We start from the raw sequence: 14,658 nt of genomic DNA on the forward strand, positions 1-14,658 counted from the left end.
GCAGGTCAATATGCCTACTTGTTTCAAATAAACAATAGAGCACACACCACAGCACCCAAGAGTAAAAGTGTTTGTCTGTAGATACTGAACTCTATAGGCATGCATGATGTAGGTATGATGCATGCACTGTTCGATTCGACAGGGAGAGATAGAAGTGAGGGATGGGGAAGAAGAGAAGGAATCGGAGGCAGGGAGGGAGATAGAGAGGAACAGTTTTGATGGTACAAGATTATTTTATTTTCAAATAATCCCACTGTCGACACTCACACACAGCATACCTCCACAGCCTTCAAGCCTCTCAACTCAAAGTATCTCGATAAAGGAGACAAGTCTTTCATAGTGAGCGGGGTGGAGATGGAGAGAAGAGCGAGGGGAGCGTGTAAGCGGGCCACTGAGTTGGAGAAGGTGGGTTGTGAGGGTGATGACGGAGAGAGGCATAGGGATTGAAAAAGTGGATTTACTCATCCTCCTTCTCCGTGTGTAATGACATAGCAGATCTGTTTATAGTCTATGTTGCCAGCCACATCTGGGGGAAAGGCAGCCCACAGGTTGGTCATCTGAGGGAGAGGAAGACAGAAGGAGAGGCTTACAACTCGGAAACATTGCAGGGAAATGGACAAAGTTCAGTGTTAGACGGCACACAGAAATATGTCATTCATTATTACAGTAAATAACCATATCATGAAAGCTCAAACACCATGTTGATCTAAGGGTGAAATATTCCGCGAGCAAAATAACTGTGCAAAGAGCAAGAAATACTGTAAATCTCATTGTAATCAGGGTGGTTTAATTTTGAATTGTTTCTTCAACAATGTGCATTATAAAGGCGATTGTTTATGTATTGCTCAGTTTACGAAACGTATTAAATCGCCCCTTTTTACGCATATTGCTGAAGAAACGTTTCAAATTAAATAACTGAGATTCTAATGAGGTTTATGGTATTTCTTGCTATTTGCACAGTGATTGTGCAGTAAGAAAATGTCGCTCTAAATGACTGAATGGCTGATAGAATGATGGAATGATAGATCCCTCACCTCCTCGGCGGTGAACCTGTCGCACTGGGTGGTCAGGAGCTCCTCAATGCTGGAGGAAAGGAAAGAGGTAGGAAAAGAGAGAGAGAGAATTATCAACCAGGGCACACATTAAGACTACCTAAAGAGGTTGTGAGTGAATTTATAGAATAGTAATGGTAGGAAAGGGTACAGGGTGAAAACGTACAATTCCTTCTTGATGAAGCCGGTAGCCTCGGGGTCCAGGACCTTGAAAGCGCTCACAATAGCATCCTCGGGATCAGCACCTAAGAGGAAGGGAAGAAGAGGATCCTCAGTTAAACTCTGTTACCTCAAACTCACAGTTATGGACTAAGAAGTGATGGACTAAGAAAAGTGATGGACTAGGAGTAATGGGACTAAGAAAAGCAGTAGAAGTATTAAGTAATAACAAACAAAACTTTGTGTAAAATATATGTACATTATATAGAAACTTATACTGAACAGAAATATAAATGCAACTTAAAGTGTTGGTTCCATGTTTCATGAGCTGAAATAAAAGATCCCAGAAATGTTCCATTTGCACAAAAAGCTTATTTCTCTCAAATTTGGGGAACAAATTTGTGACACAACGGCACATTTTTGAGTGACCTTTTATTGTCCCCAGCACACAATTCCTGGAAGCTGAAAATGTCCCAGTTCTTCCATGGCCTGCATACTCACCAGACATGTCACCCATTGAGCATGTTTGGGATGCTCTGGATTGACATGTACGACAGCGTGTTTCAGTTCCTGCCAATATCCAGAAACTTCGCACAGCCATTGAAGAGGAGTGGGACAACATTCCACAGAACACAATCAACAGCCTGATCAACTCTATGCACAGGAAATGTGTTGCACTACATGAGGCAAATGGTGGTCACACCAGATACTGACTGGTTTTCTGATGTGGTGTTCTTAATGTCTGGTATACTCCGTGTATGATGGATGCATTACCAGGCTAGTACAGCTCGGCTTGGTTCAGCTGAGTAATGTGAAAAAGCTATAAGTCGCTCCTAGTGGTTGACCTACCCTTCAGCTTCTCGCCGAACATGGTGAGGAAGACGGTGAAGTTGATGGGGCCGCTGGCCTCCTTGACCATGGCTTCCAGCTCCTCATTCTTCACGTTCAGTTGACCCATAGTGGCCAGCACGTCCCTAAGATCATCCTTGCTGATGATGCTATCTCTGTTCTGATCAATGATTGTGAAAGCCTAGCAGGAAGCGAAGCAGAGGAGAGAGTTGATACCATATTATTCACTGTGGAGCAATCCAAATGACATCGATCACGTTAACATGACAGTCTTAAGTAAATGTGATATTTCTATTGCTTAGAAGCGTATGAAAATAAGTTAATGTTATCACACTACCCAGTACCATATTGAAATGCATTGCCATGACCTTAGTCTCCTCGTTTCAAAATTCATTAGACTAGTCGATGATAATAGACAGTGTGTAAGGAACAAAATTAGGGTGCACTGCATTGTGAAATTTGAGTTGTGGGAATATTTACATCACAATTCACAAGATTTTCCCAAGATGGTCCATCAAGATAAATGTGAAAAGGTCTCTCTCCTCACATAGCTGCATGTGTCACTCAGTGAAACCCAAGAAGGCTATAGAGCACACAGGGGACTTGGCAGCTGGCCAACCACTTGTCTTTTTAAAGGTGTTAAAATGGTCTCGGGGCGTCAGACAAGCCTCGAGACATTTAAGGAATCGGTATTGATTACACCACTAACAGCCCTCCTCTGACTAATCCCTCTGCCCCCAACCCCTGTTCCTTTTTTTTACCCCCACCTGTCTCCAATTGGCCAAATCAATCACACAAAGACAGGGATATACCCAAAGACTCTGACACACTTCCATTTTACACCTTAAAAATCGTACAAATTGTTATCAGTTTCCCAAATGATTGTAATTTGTCTACCTCACTGATTAGGTTGTGCTCTCCTAAATATTGAGAGAACTTCCAATGTGAACATTCCCACATGATTTTAACAACTAGTAGGCTATTTCGCACCAGGTCAAAGATCGAAGACTAGGTGTCACAAAAGCTTTTCTGGCTGAGCAGAGGAACAGGTTGGTTGATTGCCTTTTCTGTAAATAGAGGCCTTCAATGTCTTAAATTCTAGGGGTCTCGTAAATTCTGGCTCCCTTTCTCGTCTTCACCCACCCACTAGCGCTAGCCGTGCGCTACCATTAGCATCTACCAGCTGAGGGAGGGACAGGTTCTGAGAGGGGGTGCTGGGGCGGACTACCCAGCAAACCAAAATTGGTTCTGTGAAAGTTCCCAGAACATTCCTTAGGTTTCAGCAAATGTTCTCATAAGACAAAAACTGTCCAGCTGTGTTGATTATACAATGTCTGTATAAAACCTTTGTCTGAACACATTTCATTCTCTACAGGTAGATTATATTAAATTACCTGGAAAACCTAATGGAGAACATTTAGGGAATGTTCTGTGGTGGTTGTTACAGATGTTGTGCACAACATTTTAGTGAATGTTAGGAGAACATTCCAAGGATATATATTTTATTTTTTCATTCTGAAAAACAGGATGTTGTCATCCTAATGTTAGATAAAACCCTAACTAGAACTTAATGGGTCTCTTAGCTAATGTTCTGGGAAATGTTCCCGGTTTGCTGGGTAGTGACCTGTCCCAGGTGACCGCTGTCGTCAGCAACTAAGTAATTTACGGTTGTCTCCTGCTGGCGGCGCTAATAAAAAAAATTGTCAACTGGAGCCAAAAAACTTCATCGAATCAAGTCTGTCTGTCCAGCTCTAGGACGGCTATCACTTCCATCACGCCCACAGTGATAGATACAGTAAAATGTGAACGCCACCAATGAGGATGCCACCTGCCTTAGGATGTCCTGTCTTACCTATTACAAAGTCGTTGGGTTGTTTGTCTATTTTGGGCTTTTGCAACCCTCTTTCAATGGGATCACAATGTGATGCGTGGAGATGTTACAATGGCATGTATCCCAAGAACTATGTCGGCTGACTTATTACAACTACTTGACCAAGCATTGATATCTAATGAAAATAGTTTAAGTGTGGCAGATAATCACCCCAAAAAACTTACCTCCTTGTATTCCTGAATCTGGCTCTGCTCAAACATGGAGAACACATTGGAGGATCCACCCTCTCCCTGCTGCTGCCTCTTCTTGGCTTTCTTGGGTGCCTGGGGGTAAACGATGACCAAGACATGTAATTTAACTCACAGTCAACACAACCAACATTTTACTGTAACGGCCTGTTTGGGCCATCCATGCCACTCTGGGTCATTTTGGGCCAAAAGGTCTTAGACCTCCACAGTGGCAAGAGGAACCCCCTAAGGTATTTTTTGAGAATGATTCCTCTCATTGACTTGTCATTGTCAGTGACATCAGTTGTGCCAGAAGTGCACAAAGTAGCCTCTCTAGGAATTGACTATGTATTGTCATTGACCTCTAGGGATGCTCTGTGTCCTTCTGCTATTTTAGCTGTTAGCCACCTTTCAATGAGTCACATGGGAGTGATGCTTAGCTTTGCTTCAGATTTCGATGCCTGGGTGCTTTTAGCTTTTGTCTGAATAAGTTGTACCAATTCAAGTCACACTTTATCAGCATAAGGCTTTCAAAAAAAGGTGAGTTGTATAAAAGGCACTTGGCCTGTTCAGTTGTAGCTCAAAATTGGCTAAGATTCTGTAATATCTTAGAGGCCTCTTGAGCAGTGGTCCCCAAACATCCTTTAAGTATTTCCTTTTGATGCGCCACTTTAACAAAACCCGAGTATCAAGCCACAAGACTTGGTCTTGGATCTTTTGCCCAGTGAGGAACCAGCTTCCACCAATGGGTCCCGAACCAGTTTGGGAAACTGTTCTAGAAGCCTTTCAAATGTAATTCAGAGTCCATTTTATTGCCATTATCCAGTTTGCATTGGTATCCTACTATCAATTATGCTTTAAGTTGTCAGTTTATGAAAGACAATCCGAGACCCTAGAAACTGTTTTCCATTGAGAGGAACGCAAACACACTCACCATCTCTTTAGAGTTTGTGGGGATTTTGGTTGGTCAAGAAGAGAAGCCTATGCCAAGCCGATGTGACTGACATGTTTGTGTTGGCCCCTTGCCTTATATACTAGCTCAAGGGGGCTAACTTTAGTGCACCATCAAGTTTGGCAAGAAAAGAGGGCGCTGAGGAAAGTAAGAGAGAGAGGGAGGATCAAGGGGGTGCTCAGGGTATCGCCTTTCCCGCACCCCAAAATAGGCACAGGGAGTCTTGGAATTAGGTGAATTCAAGCACAACATTCAGGCCTTACTTTGGTGTCAGTGTCACACTTGGACTAATATGGACAAACCTCTATTGCAGCCTTTGGGACTATTGAACCGCCCCTCGCCCTTCCTCTTCCTTTCTCTCTTTAACACTTCATTCATAGCATGTTCAGGGTCTTTGTTGTGGCTATTTTTCATTTTATTTTATTCCATCCACCTCAAGACGGCAAACACAATGGGCTATTGTGGCATATCCATTGTATCCATGTCATGCCTGTTACCAGTTGCAGGTCCTTCCTGTTACAACACTTTACACTGCCCATAAAACAACAGATTAGTATGTGTTTCAAGCGTAGGCTTTAAAACATATTTTAAAGTCACCACTTGTTTAACTGACCTGTTGAGATCTGTGTATACAGTACGTACCCCCTACTAGTGTGGAAGAAGCCAACTGAATGGATTACAGTAATGACATGTGGAAACTGTTGGCTGAGGAGGATTGGTAACATTCCAGTAATGACAAGGTCACACATATTCAAGACACAGAACAGAATATAGCAACAATTGCTAAATAATTACCAAAACATACTATACATTTCTGCAACTCCAGTCCTGGATTACCCCCAACAGCACACATTTTGTTGTTTGATTTGATTTTGATTTGACGACTGGACTAAGCAGAAATGGTTTTCCAACATGGAGGCTCTAATTTGGGTTGCTCCTGGTCCCTGGAGATGCCCAGGACAGTGCTTGACTGAGCAGGCCACCAGACCACCCACTCAACTCCATATTGGGGCTCCATGGTCGGCCATCTACCATGGAAGTGTACAGTAGAGCTACGTATTGAGATAGAGTTTCAGGGGGCCGTGAGAACTGCTACCTCTCTCCCCTCAAACTACCGCACAAAGTTTCTTTCTTCGACATTCAAGGGCCTTCCCTCCAAAAGTCTGTCCACCCTCAGTTGATATGTTTTCTTCTCAGTCTCTGCTTTTCTCCCTCATACACATTGCATAACTTGTGAGAAGAACCAGTGGAGAAGTTTCAGTTGGAAGTAATGTAATGGGCATAGTTGACAAGTGAGGAAAAATAGGAGCGCTTTGAAAGTGTGTAAAAAAATGTAAAATAAAACAACAGCTGTGGATAGACCAGAAATAGCAATGCCTCTGCCTCCCCCTGTTCCCATTCTGAGACATTTTGGCTCTCCCTTTAACTAGAGTCAAAGGGCCTGGGGCTGGGTTTCTCATTTAGCTATTTGATTTGTAATTTTAGGATCCCTGTAGGTATAAAACAAATATTTACTAATAATTTTATGAAACATTGAATTTGGCCTTAATGTTATTAGCCCATAGAAATGCATTGAATAACATATTCATAAATGGCATAGCAGATCAAAAGGAAGTATGTTTTGAAGTGTCTGTCCTAAGGTGCATTCGGAAAGTATTCAGACCTCGTCTTTTTCCCCACTTTGTTACGTTACAGCCTTATTCTAAAATGTATTACCGTAAATTCCGGACAATAAGCCGCAACTTTTTTCCCAGCTTTGAACCTCGCGGCTTAAACAATGACGCGGCTAATGTATGGATTTTTTTTCTCCAAAAAAACGGCGGCATGAAGCTTTCATTAGACCAATGAAATTGCCGAACGGGTTAAGGTCAAACAACTTTTTTGTTTACTGTTTAGATTAAATCGAGCGCTCTCAAACTTCCCATCATTCTGATTACGGTAGTCATTTTGTCACCCTCATCATGGCAAAGACACGGAGAAATGCATATGATGCAGCTTTCAAGTTGAAGGCGATTGATCTGGCTGTTGGAAAAGGAAATAGAGCTGCTGCACGGGAGCTTGGTCTTAATGAGTCGACGATAAGACGTTGGAAACAGCAGCGTGAGGAATTGACTCAGTGCAAAAAGACAGCTAAAGATTACTGCTAATTTTAAATTTTTTGTTACAAGCCGTGTTTCGTTAAAGCCTATTTATTTTTGTTACAAGCCGTGTTTCGTTAAAGCCTATTTATTTTTGTTACAAGCCGTGCTTCGTTAAAGCCTGTGTAAAGTTAATTTGTTTCAATGTACCGGTAGGCACCTGCGGCTTATAGACATGTGCGGCTTATTTATGTTCAAAATAATATATATATTTTTTAATTCAGTGGGTGCTACTTATATTCAGGTGCGCTTAATAGTCCGGAAATGACGGTAAATTGTTTTTTCCCCCATCAATCTACACACAATACTACATAATGAGAAAGCAAAAACAAGTTTTTAGAAATGTTTGCAAATTTATAACAAATAAAAAATAAATATCACATAAGTATTCAGACCCTTTACTCAGTACTTTGTTGAAACACCTTTGGCAGCAATTACTGCCTCGAGTCTTCTTGAGTATGAAGCTACAAGCTTGGCACACCTGTATTTGGGGCGTTTCCCCAATTATTCTCTGCAGATCTTCTCAAGCTCTGTCAGGTTGGATGGGGAGCATCACTGGACAGCTATTTTCAGGTCTCTCCAGAGATGTTCGATCAGGTTCAAGTCCGGGCTCTGGCTGGGCCACTCAAGGACATTCAGAGACTAGTCCTGAAAACACTCCTGCATTGTCTTGGCTGTGTGCTTAGGGTCGTTGTCCTGTTATAAGGTGAACCTTCGCTCCAGTCTGAGTTCCTGAGCAGGTTTTCATCAAGGATCTCTCTGTATTTTTCACCATTCATCTTTACATCGATCCTGACTAGTCTCCCAGTCCCTGACACTGAAGAACATCCCCACAGCATGATGTTGCTATCACCATGCTTTACTGTAGGGATGGTGCCAGGTTTCCTCGAGATGTGACGCTTGGCATTCAGGTCAAATAGCTCAGTCTTGGTTTCGTCAGACCAGAGAATCTAGTTTCTCATGGTCAGAGTCCTTTAGGTGCCTTTGGGCAAATTCCAAGCGGGCTGTCACATGCCTTTTACTGAAGAGTGGCTTCCGTCTGGCCACTCAACCATAAAGGCCTGATTGGTGGAGTGCTGCAGAGATGGTTGTCCTTCTGGAAGGTTCTCCCATCTCCACAGAGGAACTCTGGAGCTCTGTCAGAGTGACCATCAGGTTCTTCATCACCTCCCTGACCAAGGCCCTTCTCCGATTGCTCAGTTTTGCTGGGCAGCCAGTTCTAGGAAGAGTCTTGGTGGTTCCAAACTTCTTCCATTTAAGAATGATGGAGGACACTGTGTTCTTGAGGACCTTCAATGCTGCAGACATTTTTTTCTTACCCTTCCCCAGATCTGTGCCATGACTCAGTCCTGTCTCTGAGCTCTACGGACAATTCCTTAGACCTCTTGACTTGTTTTTTTTCTCTGACATGCACTGTCAACTGTGGTACCTTATATAGACAGATGTGTGCCTTTTCACATCATGTCCAATCAAATGAATTTACAACAGGTGGACTCATATCAAGTTGTAAAAACATCTCAAAGATGATCAATGGAAACAGAATGCACTGGAGCTCAATTTCGAGTCTCATAGCAAAGGGTCTGAACACTAAAAACCTGTTTTTCGCATTGTCATTGTGTGTATATTAGATGACATTTCTCAAAAACAGGTTATAGGCTACATGTGCACCACCAAGTCAAAAATGTAACGTTAGGCGAAATTAAGATGTGAAAATAGACCAAATTATTAGGGTGAGACACATGGGCTACGAACATCTTACTACACAACATACACTTAGTATTACTCTCTTAGCTACAGTATACATATCTCCCTGGCATATAACATCATTTATGCAGCAGCATACAGACATTGTTGGACTCTCCTTGTTGTGATGTGCTCACTTGAACAGGAAGGTGGCGCGGCAGTCCTTCGGGGGCAAATTTTGTCAAAGAAAGAGAAAGATTTACATTCAAAATTGGATGACCGTTCAAAACATATTCCCAGTCTGAGCTAGTTTATTCCAGACTTCGTAAGTGGTAATGCTTGTGCTTAGCCAATGTCACCGATTCTTTCCAAACCACTCATTGTTGAATTTGCAATTTCCAACTTGTGCTGTACTGTTTATGTCCAATGACCGATGAGCACCAATACATTTTATCTATAATGAATCTTCATTATTTCTCTCCATATGACAACGATTAAAAAGGATTTGCCAGTAGATTGTCGACTTGATTCATGATGATGACAGCTAGCTAAGATTTTGAAAGTAAGATGTTGACATGATCAGTCCAATCAAAGCAACTGTACATACAGTTGAAGTCGGAAGTTTACATACACTTAGGTTGGGGTCATTAAAACTCGTTTTTCAAACACTCCACAATTTCTTGATAACAAACTAAAGTTTTGGCAAGTCGGGTAGGACATCTACTTTGTGCATGACACAAGTAATTTTTCCAACAATTGTTTACAGACAGATTATTTCACTGTATCACAATTCCAGTGGGTCAGAAGTGCACATACACTAAATTGACTGTGCCTTTAAACAGCTTGGAAAATTCCAGAAAATTATGTCATGGCTTTAGAAGCTTCTGATAGGCTAATTGACATCATTTGAGTCAATTGGAGGTGTACCTGTGGATGTATTTCAAGGCCTACCTTCAAACTCAGTGCCTCTTTGCTTGACATCATGGGAAAATCTAAAGAAATCAGCCAAGACCTCAGGAAAAAGAATCGTAGACCTCCACAAGTCTGGTTCATCCTTGGGAGCAATTTCCAAATGCCTGAAGGTACCACGTTCATCTGTACAAACAATAGTACGCAAGCATAAAACACCATGGGACCACGAGCTCAGGAAGGAGACGCGTTCTGTCTCCTAGAGACGAACGTATTTTGGTGCGAAATGTGCAAATCAATCCAAGAACAACCGCAAAGGACCTTGTGAAGATGCTGGAGGAAACGGGTACAAAAGTATCTATAACCACAGTAAAACGAGTCCTATGTTGACATAACCTGAAAGGCCGCTCAGCAAGGAAGAAGCCACTGCTCCAAAACCGCCATAAAAAAAAGCCGGACTACAGTTTACAACTGCACATGGGGACAAAGATCGTACTTTTTGGAGAAATGTCCTCTGGTCTGATGAAACAAAAATTGAACTGTTTGGCCATAATGACCATCATTATGTTTGGAGGAAAAAGGGGGAGGCTTGCAAGCCGAAGAACACCATCCCAACCGTGAAGCACGGGGGTGGCAGCATCATGTAGTGGGGGTGCTTTGCTGCAGGAGGGACTGGTGCACGTCACAAAATAGATGGCATCATGAGGCAAGAAAATTATGGATATATTGAAGCAACATCTCAAGACATCAGTCAGGAAGTTAAAGCTTGGTCGCAAATGGGTCTTCCAAATGGACAATGACCCCAAGCATACTTCCAAAGTTGTGGCAAAATGGCTTAAGGACAACAAAGTCAAGGTATTGGAGTGGCCATCACAAAGCCCTGACCTCAATCCCATAGAAATTTTGTGAGCAGAACTGAAAAGCGTGCGTGAGCAAGGAGGCTTAAAAACCTGACTCAGTTACACCAGCTCTGTCAGGAGGAATGGGCCAAAATTCACCCAACTTATTGTGGGAAGCTTGTGGAAGGCTACCTGAAATGTTTGACCCAAGTTAAACAATTTAATGGAAATGCTACCAAATGTTTTATTTAATTTTTTCATTATTTATTTTATCTTTTTTTTCACCTTTATTTAACCAGGTAGGCAAGTTGAGAACAAGTTCTCATTTACAATTACATTTTAGTCATTTAGCAGACGCTTTTATCCAGAGCAACTTACAGTAGTGAATGCATACATTTCATACATTAATTATTTTTTTCCCCGTATTGGTCCCCCGTGGGAATGGAACCCACAAACTTGGCGTTGCAAACACCATGCTCTACAAACTGAGCCACACTGGCCAAGAGAAAGCAAAGCAGTTCAACACATACAACAGAGTTACACATGGAGTAAAACAAACATACAGTCAATAATACAGTAGAAAAATAAGTCTATATACAATGTGAGCAAATGAGGTGAGATAAGGGAGGTAAAGGCAAAAAAGGCCATGATGGCAAAGTAAATACAATATAGCAAGTAAAACACTGGAATGGTAGAGTTGTAGTGGAAGAAAGTACAAAGTAGAAATAGAAATAATGGGGTGCAAAGGAGCAAAATAAATAAATACAGTAGGGGAAGAGGTAGGTGTTTAGGCTAAATTATAGATGGGCTATGTACAGGTGCAGTGATCTGTGAGCTGCTCTGACAGCTGGTGGTTAAAGCTAGTGCAGGAATTGGCTTTGGGGGTGACCAGAGAGATATACCTGCTGGAGCGTGTGCTACAGGTGGGTGCTGCTATGGTGACCAGTGAGCTGAGATATGGGGGGGACTTTACCTAGCAGGGTCTTGTAGATGACCTGGAGCCAGTGGGTTTGGCGACAAGTATGAAGCGAGTGCCAGCCAACGAGAGCGTACAGGTCGCAGTGGTGGGTAGTATATGGGGCTTTGGTGACAAAACGGATGGCACTGTGATAGACTGCATCCAGTTTATTGAGTAGGGTATTGGAGGCTATTTTGTAAATGACGTCACCGAAGTCGAGGATGGGTAGGATGGTCAGTTTTACGAGGGTGTTTGGCAGCATGAGTGAAGGACGCTTTGTTGCGAAATAGGAAGCCAATTCTAGATTTAACTTATACAGAATGGTTTCGTCTGCGTAGAGGTGGATCAGAGATTCACCAGCAGCAAGAGCGACATCATTGATGTATACAGAGAAAAGAGTCAGCCCAAGAATTGAACCCTGTGGCACCCCCATAGAGACTGCCAGAGGCCCGGACAACAGGCCCTCCGATTTGACACATTGAACTCTATCAGAGAAGTAGTTGGAGAACCAGGCGAGGCAATCATTTGAGAAACCAAGGCTACTGAGTCTGCCGATGAGGATGTGGTGATTGACAGAGTCGAAAGCCTTGGCCAGGTCAATGAATACGGCAGCACACTATTGTTTCTTATCGATGGCGGTTACGATATCGTTTAGGACCTTGAGCATGGCTGAGGTACACCCATGACCAGCTCTGAAACCAGATTATATAGTGGAGAAGGTGCGGTGGATTTGAAATGGTCGGTAATCTGTTTGTTGACTTGGCTTTCGAAGACCTTAGAAAGGCAGGGTAGGAAAGATATAGGTCTGTAGCAGTTTGGGTGAAGAGTGTCCCCCCCTTTGAAGAGGGGGATGACCGCAGCTGCTTTCCAATCTTTGGGAATCTCAGACGACACGAAAGAGGTTGAACAGGCTAGTAATAGGGGTTGCAACAATTTCGGCAGATAATTTTAGAAAGAAAGGGTACAGATTGTCTAGCCCGGCTGATTTGTAGGGGTCCAGATTTTCCAGCTCTTTCAGAACATCAGCTGACTGGATTTGGGAGAAGGAGAAATGGGGAAGGCTTGGGCGAGTTGCTGTGGGGGGTGCAGTGCCGTTGACCGGGCTAGGGGTAGCCAGGTGGAAAGCATGGCCAGCCGTAGAAAAATGCTTATTGAAATTCTCAATTATAGTGGATTTATCGGTGGTGACAGAGTTTCCTATCCTCAGTGCAGTGGGCAGCTGGGAAGAGGTGTTCTTATTCTCCATGGACTTTACAGTGTCCCAGAACTTTTTTGAGTTTGTGTTGCAGGAAGCAAATTTCTGCTTGAAAAAGCTAGTCTTGGCTTTTCTAACTGCCTGTGTATATTGGTTTCTAACGCCACAGGATGTTTTTGTGTTGGTTAAGGGCAGTCAGGTTTGGAGAGAACCAAGGGCTATATCTGTTCCTGGTTCTAAATTTCTTGAATGGGGCATGCTTATTTAAGATGGCGAGGAAGGCATTTTTTTTTTAATAACCAGGAATTCTCTACTGACGGGATGAGGTCAATATCCTTCCAGGATACCCGGGCCAGGTCAATTAGAAAGGCTTGCTCGCTGAAGTGTTTCAGGGAGCATTTGACAGTGATGAGTGGAGGTCGTTTGACCGCTAACCCATTACGGATGCAGGCAATGATTGCTGAGATCTTGGTTGAAAACAGCAGAGGTGTATTTAGAGGTCAAGTTGGTTAGGATGATATCTATGAGGTTGCCCGTGTTTACGGCTTTGGGGTGGTACCTGGTAGGTTCATTGATCATTTGTGTGAGATTGAGGGCATCAAGCTTAGATTGTAGGATGGCTGGGGTGTTAAGCATGTCCCAGTTTACGTCACCTAGCAGCACGAGCTCTGAAGATAGATGGGGGGCAATCAGTTCACATATGGTGTAAGTAAAGTAAATACTAATTGAGTGTATGTAAACTTCTGACCCACTGGGAATGTGATTAAAGAAATAAAAGCTGAAATAAATAATTCTCTCTAGTATTATTCTAACATTTCACATTCTTAAAATAAAGTGGTGATCCTAACTGACCTAAGACAGGGAATTTTTATTAGGATTAAATGTCAGGAATTGTGAAAAACTGAGTTTAAATGTATTTGGCTAAGGTGTATGTAAACTTCCTACTTCAACTGTATAATGTGATTTTATCTGTGGCCAATGACCTTGAGCCTTCTTGGAAGGGCACTACTAATGTAACTATACGGCAGGACGCAGAGGACTAGAATTTTTGATGTCTCCCATTACTAAGGACTGGTGACGTAGTTTCCCCATGTGTGACAGAACACTGAGCCAATCACGGCACCACGCTCCTATTTGCTGCTGGCTCGCCTCCATCACAGAAAGCACCGAGCTAGGCTGAAACACCTGCATTTTGGAGCTGCCTTATTCTTGAAAACAAAACAGACCATGTTTGCATGCAGCTTTATTAACTCATTGATTTTTTAATATATTTATTTACATTATTTGCAAAGTTAAATGTGACTCGTATTAATGCCAAAATAATAATCAAAACAGGCATATATATTTATATATTTTATGCTAAAAATGTGGGTCTCAAAACTGGCATGAATGACAGGTCTCACCTGCTCTTGTGGCTGAATGGAAGCAAGTCCCTGCAGCAATGTTCCAACATCTAGTGGAAAGCCTTCCCAGTAGAGTTATAGCAGCAAAAGGGGGACCAACTCCATATTAATGCCCATGATTTTGGAATGAGATGTTCGTCGAGCAGGTCTCCACATCCTTTTGATTATGTAGTTTATCTGAGATATACAAGAAAGCTCAGGACCTGCATCCACAAAGCCTCTCAGAGTAGAACATTTGCCGTAAGAATACAGACATTTTACTCTTCCTGTTATGGGTAAAATTAAAAGCTATACACAAAGCCTCTTAACTCAGAGTCCTACCTAGTCGACAGAAACCACATGAGCTGTCCTAACCAGTTAAGAGTTACAAGCAGGTGTCTTGATAATAGAAAAAAAAGCAGCGAGTCAGTGGTTCCTGCACCACATGCAATTGCTTTGGAGTTGTTCAAATTATGTTTAGATA

General features: G+C 42.5%; 1 protein-coding gene across 1 annotated transcript; it reads right to left on the reverse strand.

Moving 5' to 3' along the window:
* Window positions 1-213: 213 nt before the first annotated feature.
* Window positions 214-5,159, reverse strand: LOC106579078 (myosin regulatory light chain 2, skeletal muscle). The gene is made up of 6 exons (XM_045702586.1): window positions 5,053-5,159; window positions 4,116-4,214; window positions 2,061-2,241; window positions 1,219-1,297; window positions 1,035-1,083; window positions 214-557 (listed from the first exon to the last, which is right to left on the reverse strand). The coding sequence occupies exons 1-6, from the start codon at window positions 5,053-5,055 to the stop codon at window positions 462-464; spliced, it is 507 nt and encodes a 168-aa protein (XP_045558542.1). The 5' UTR covers window positions 5,056-5,159; the 3' UTR covers window positions 214-461.
* Window positions 5,160-14,658: the final 9,499 nt, after the last annotated feature.

The sequence above is a fragment of the Salmo salar genome, chromosome ssa19 (assembly GCF_905237065.1).
Source record: "Salmo salar chromosome ssa19, Ssal_v3.1, whole genome shotgun sequence".
NCBI classification, from domain to species: Eukaryota; Metazoa; Chordata; class Actinopteri; order Salmoniformes; family Salmonidae; genus Salmo; species Salmo salar.

What these genes read in the sequence shown, in the direction of transcription:
- LOC106579078 (XM_045702586.1), bottom strand. An exon ending in GTTCGGCGAGAAGCTGAAGG is followed by an intron (nt 1,298 to 2,060) that starts GTAGGTCAACCA and finishes CCTTCCTCTTAG; the next exon opens with GTGCTGATCCCGAGGATGCT. An exon ending in ACAGGTTCACCGCCGAGGAG is followed by an intron (nt 558 to 1,034) that starts GTGAGGGATCTA and finishes CCTCTCCCTCAG; the next exon opens with ATGACCAACCTGTGGGCTGC.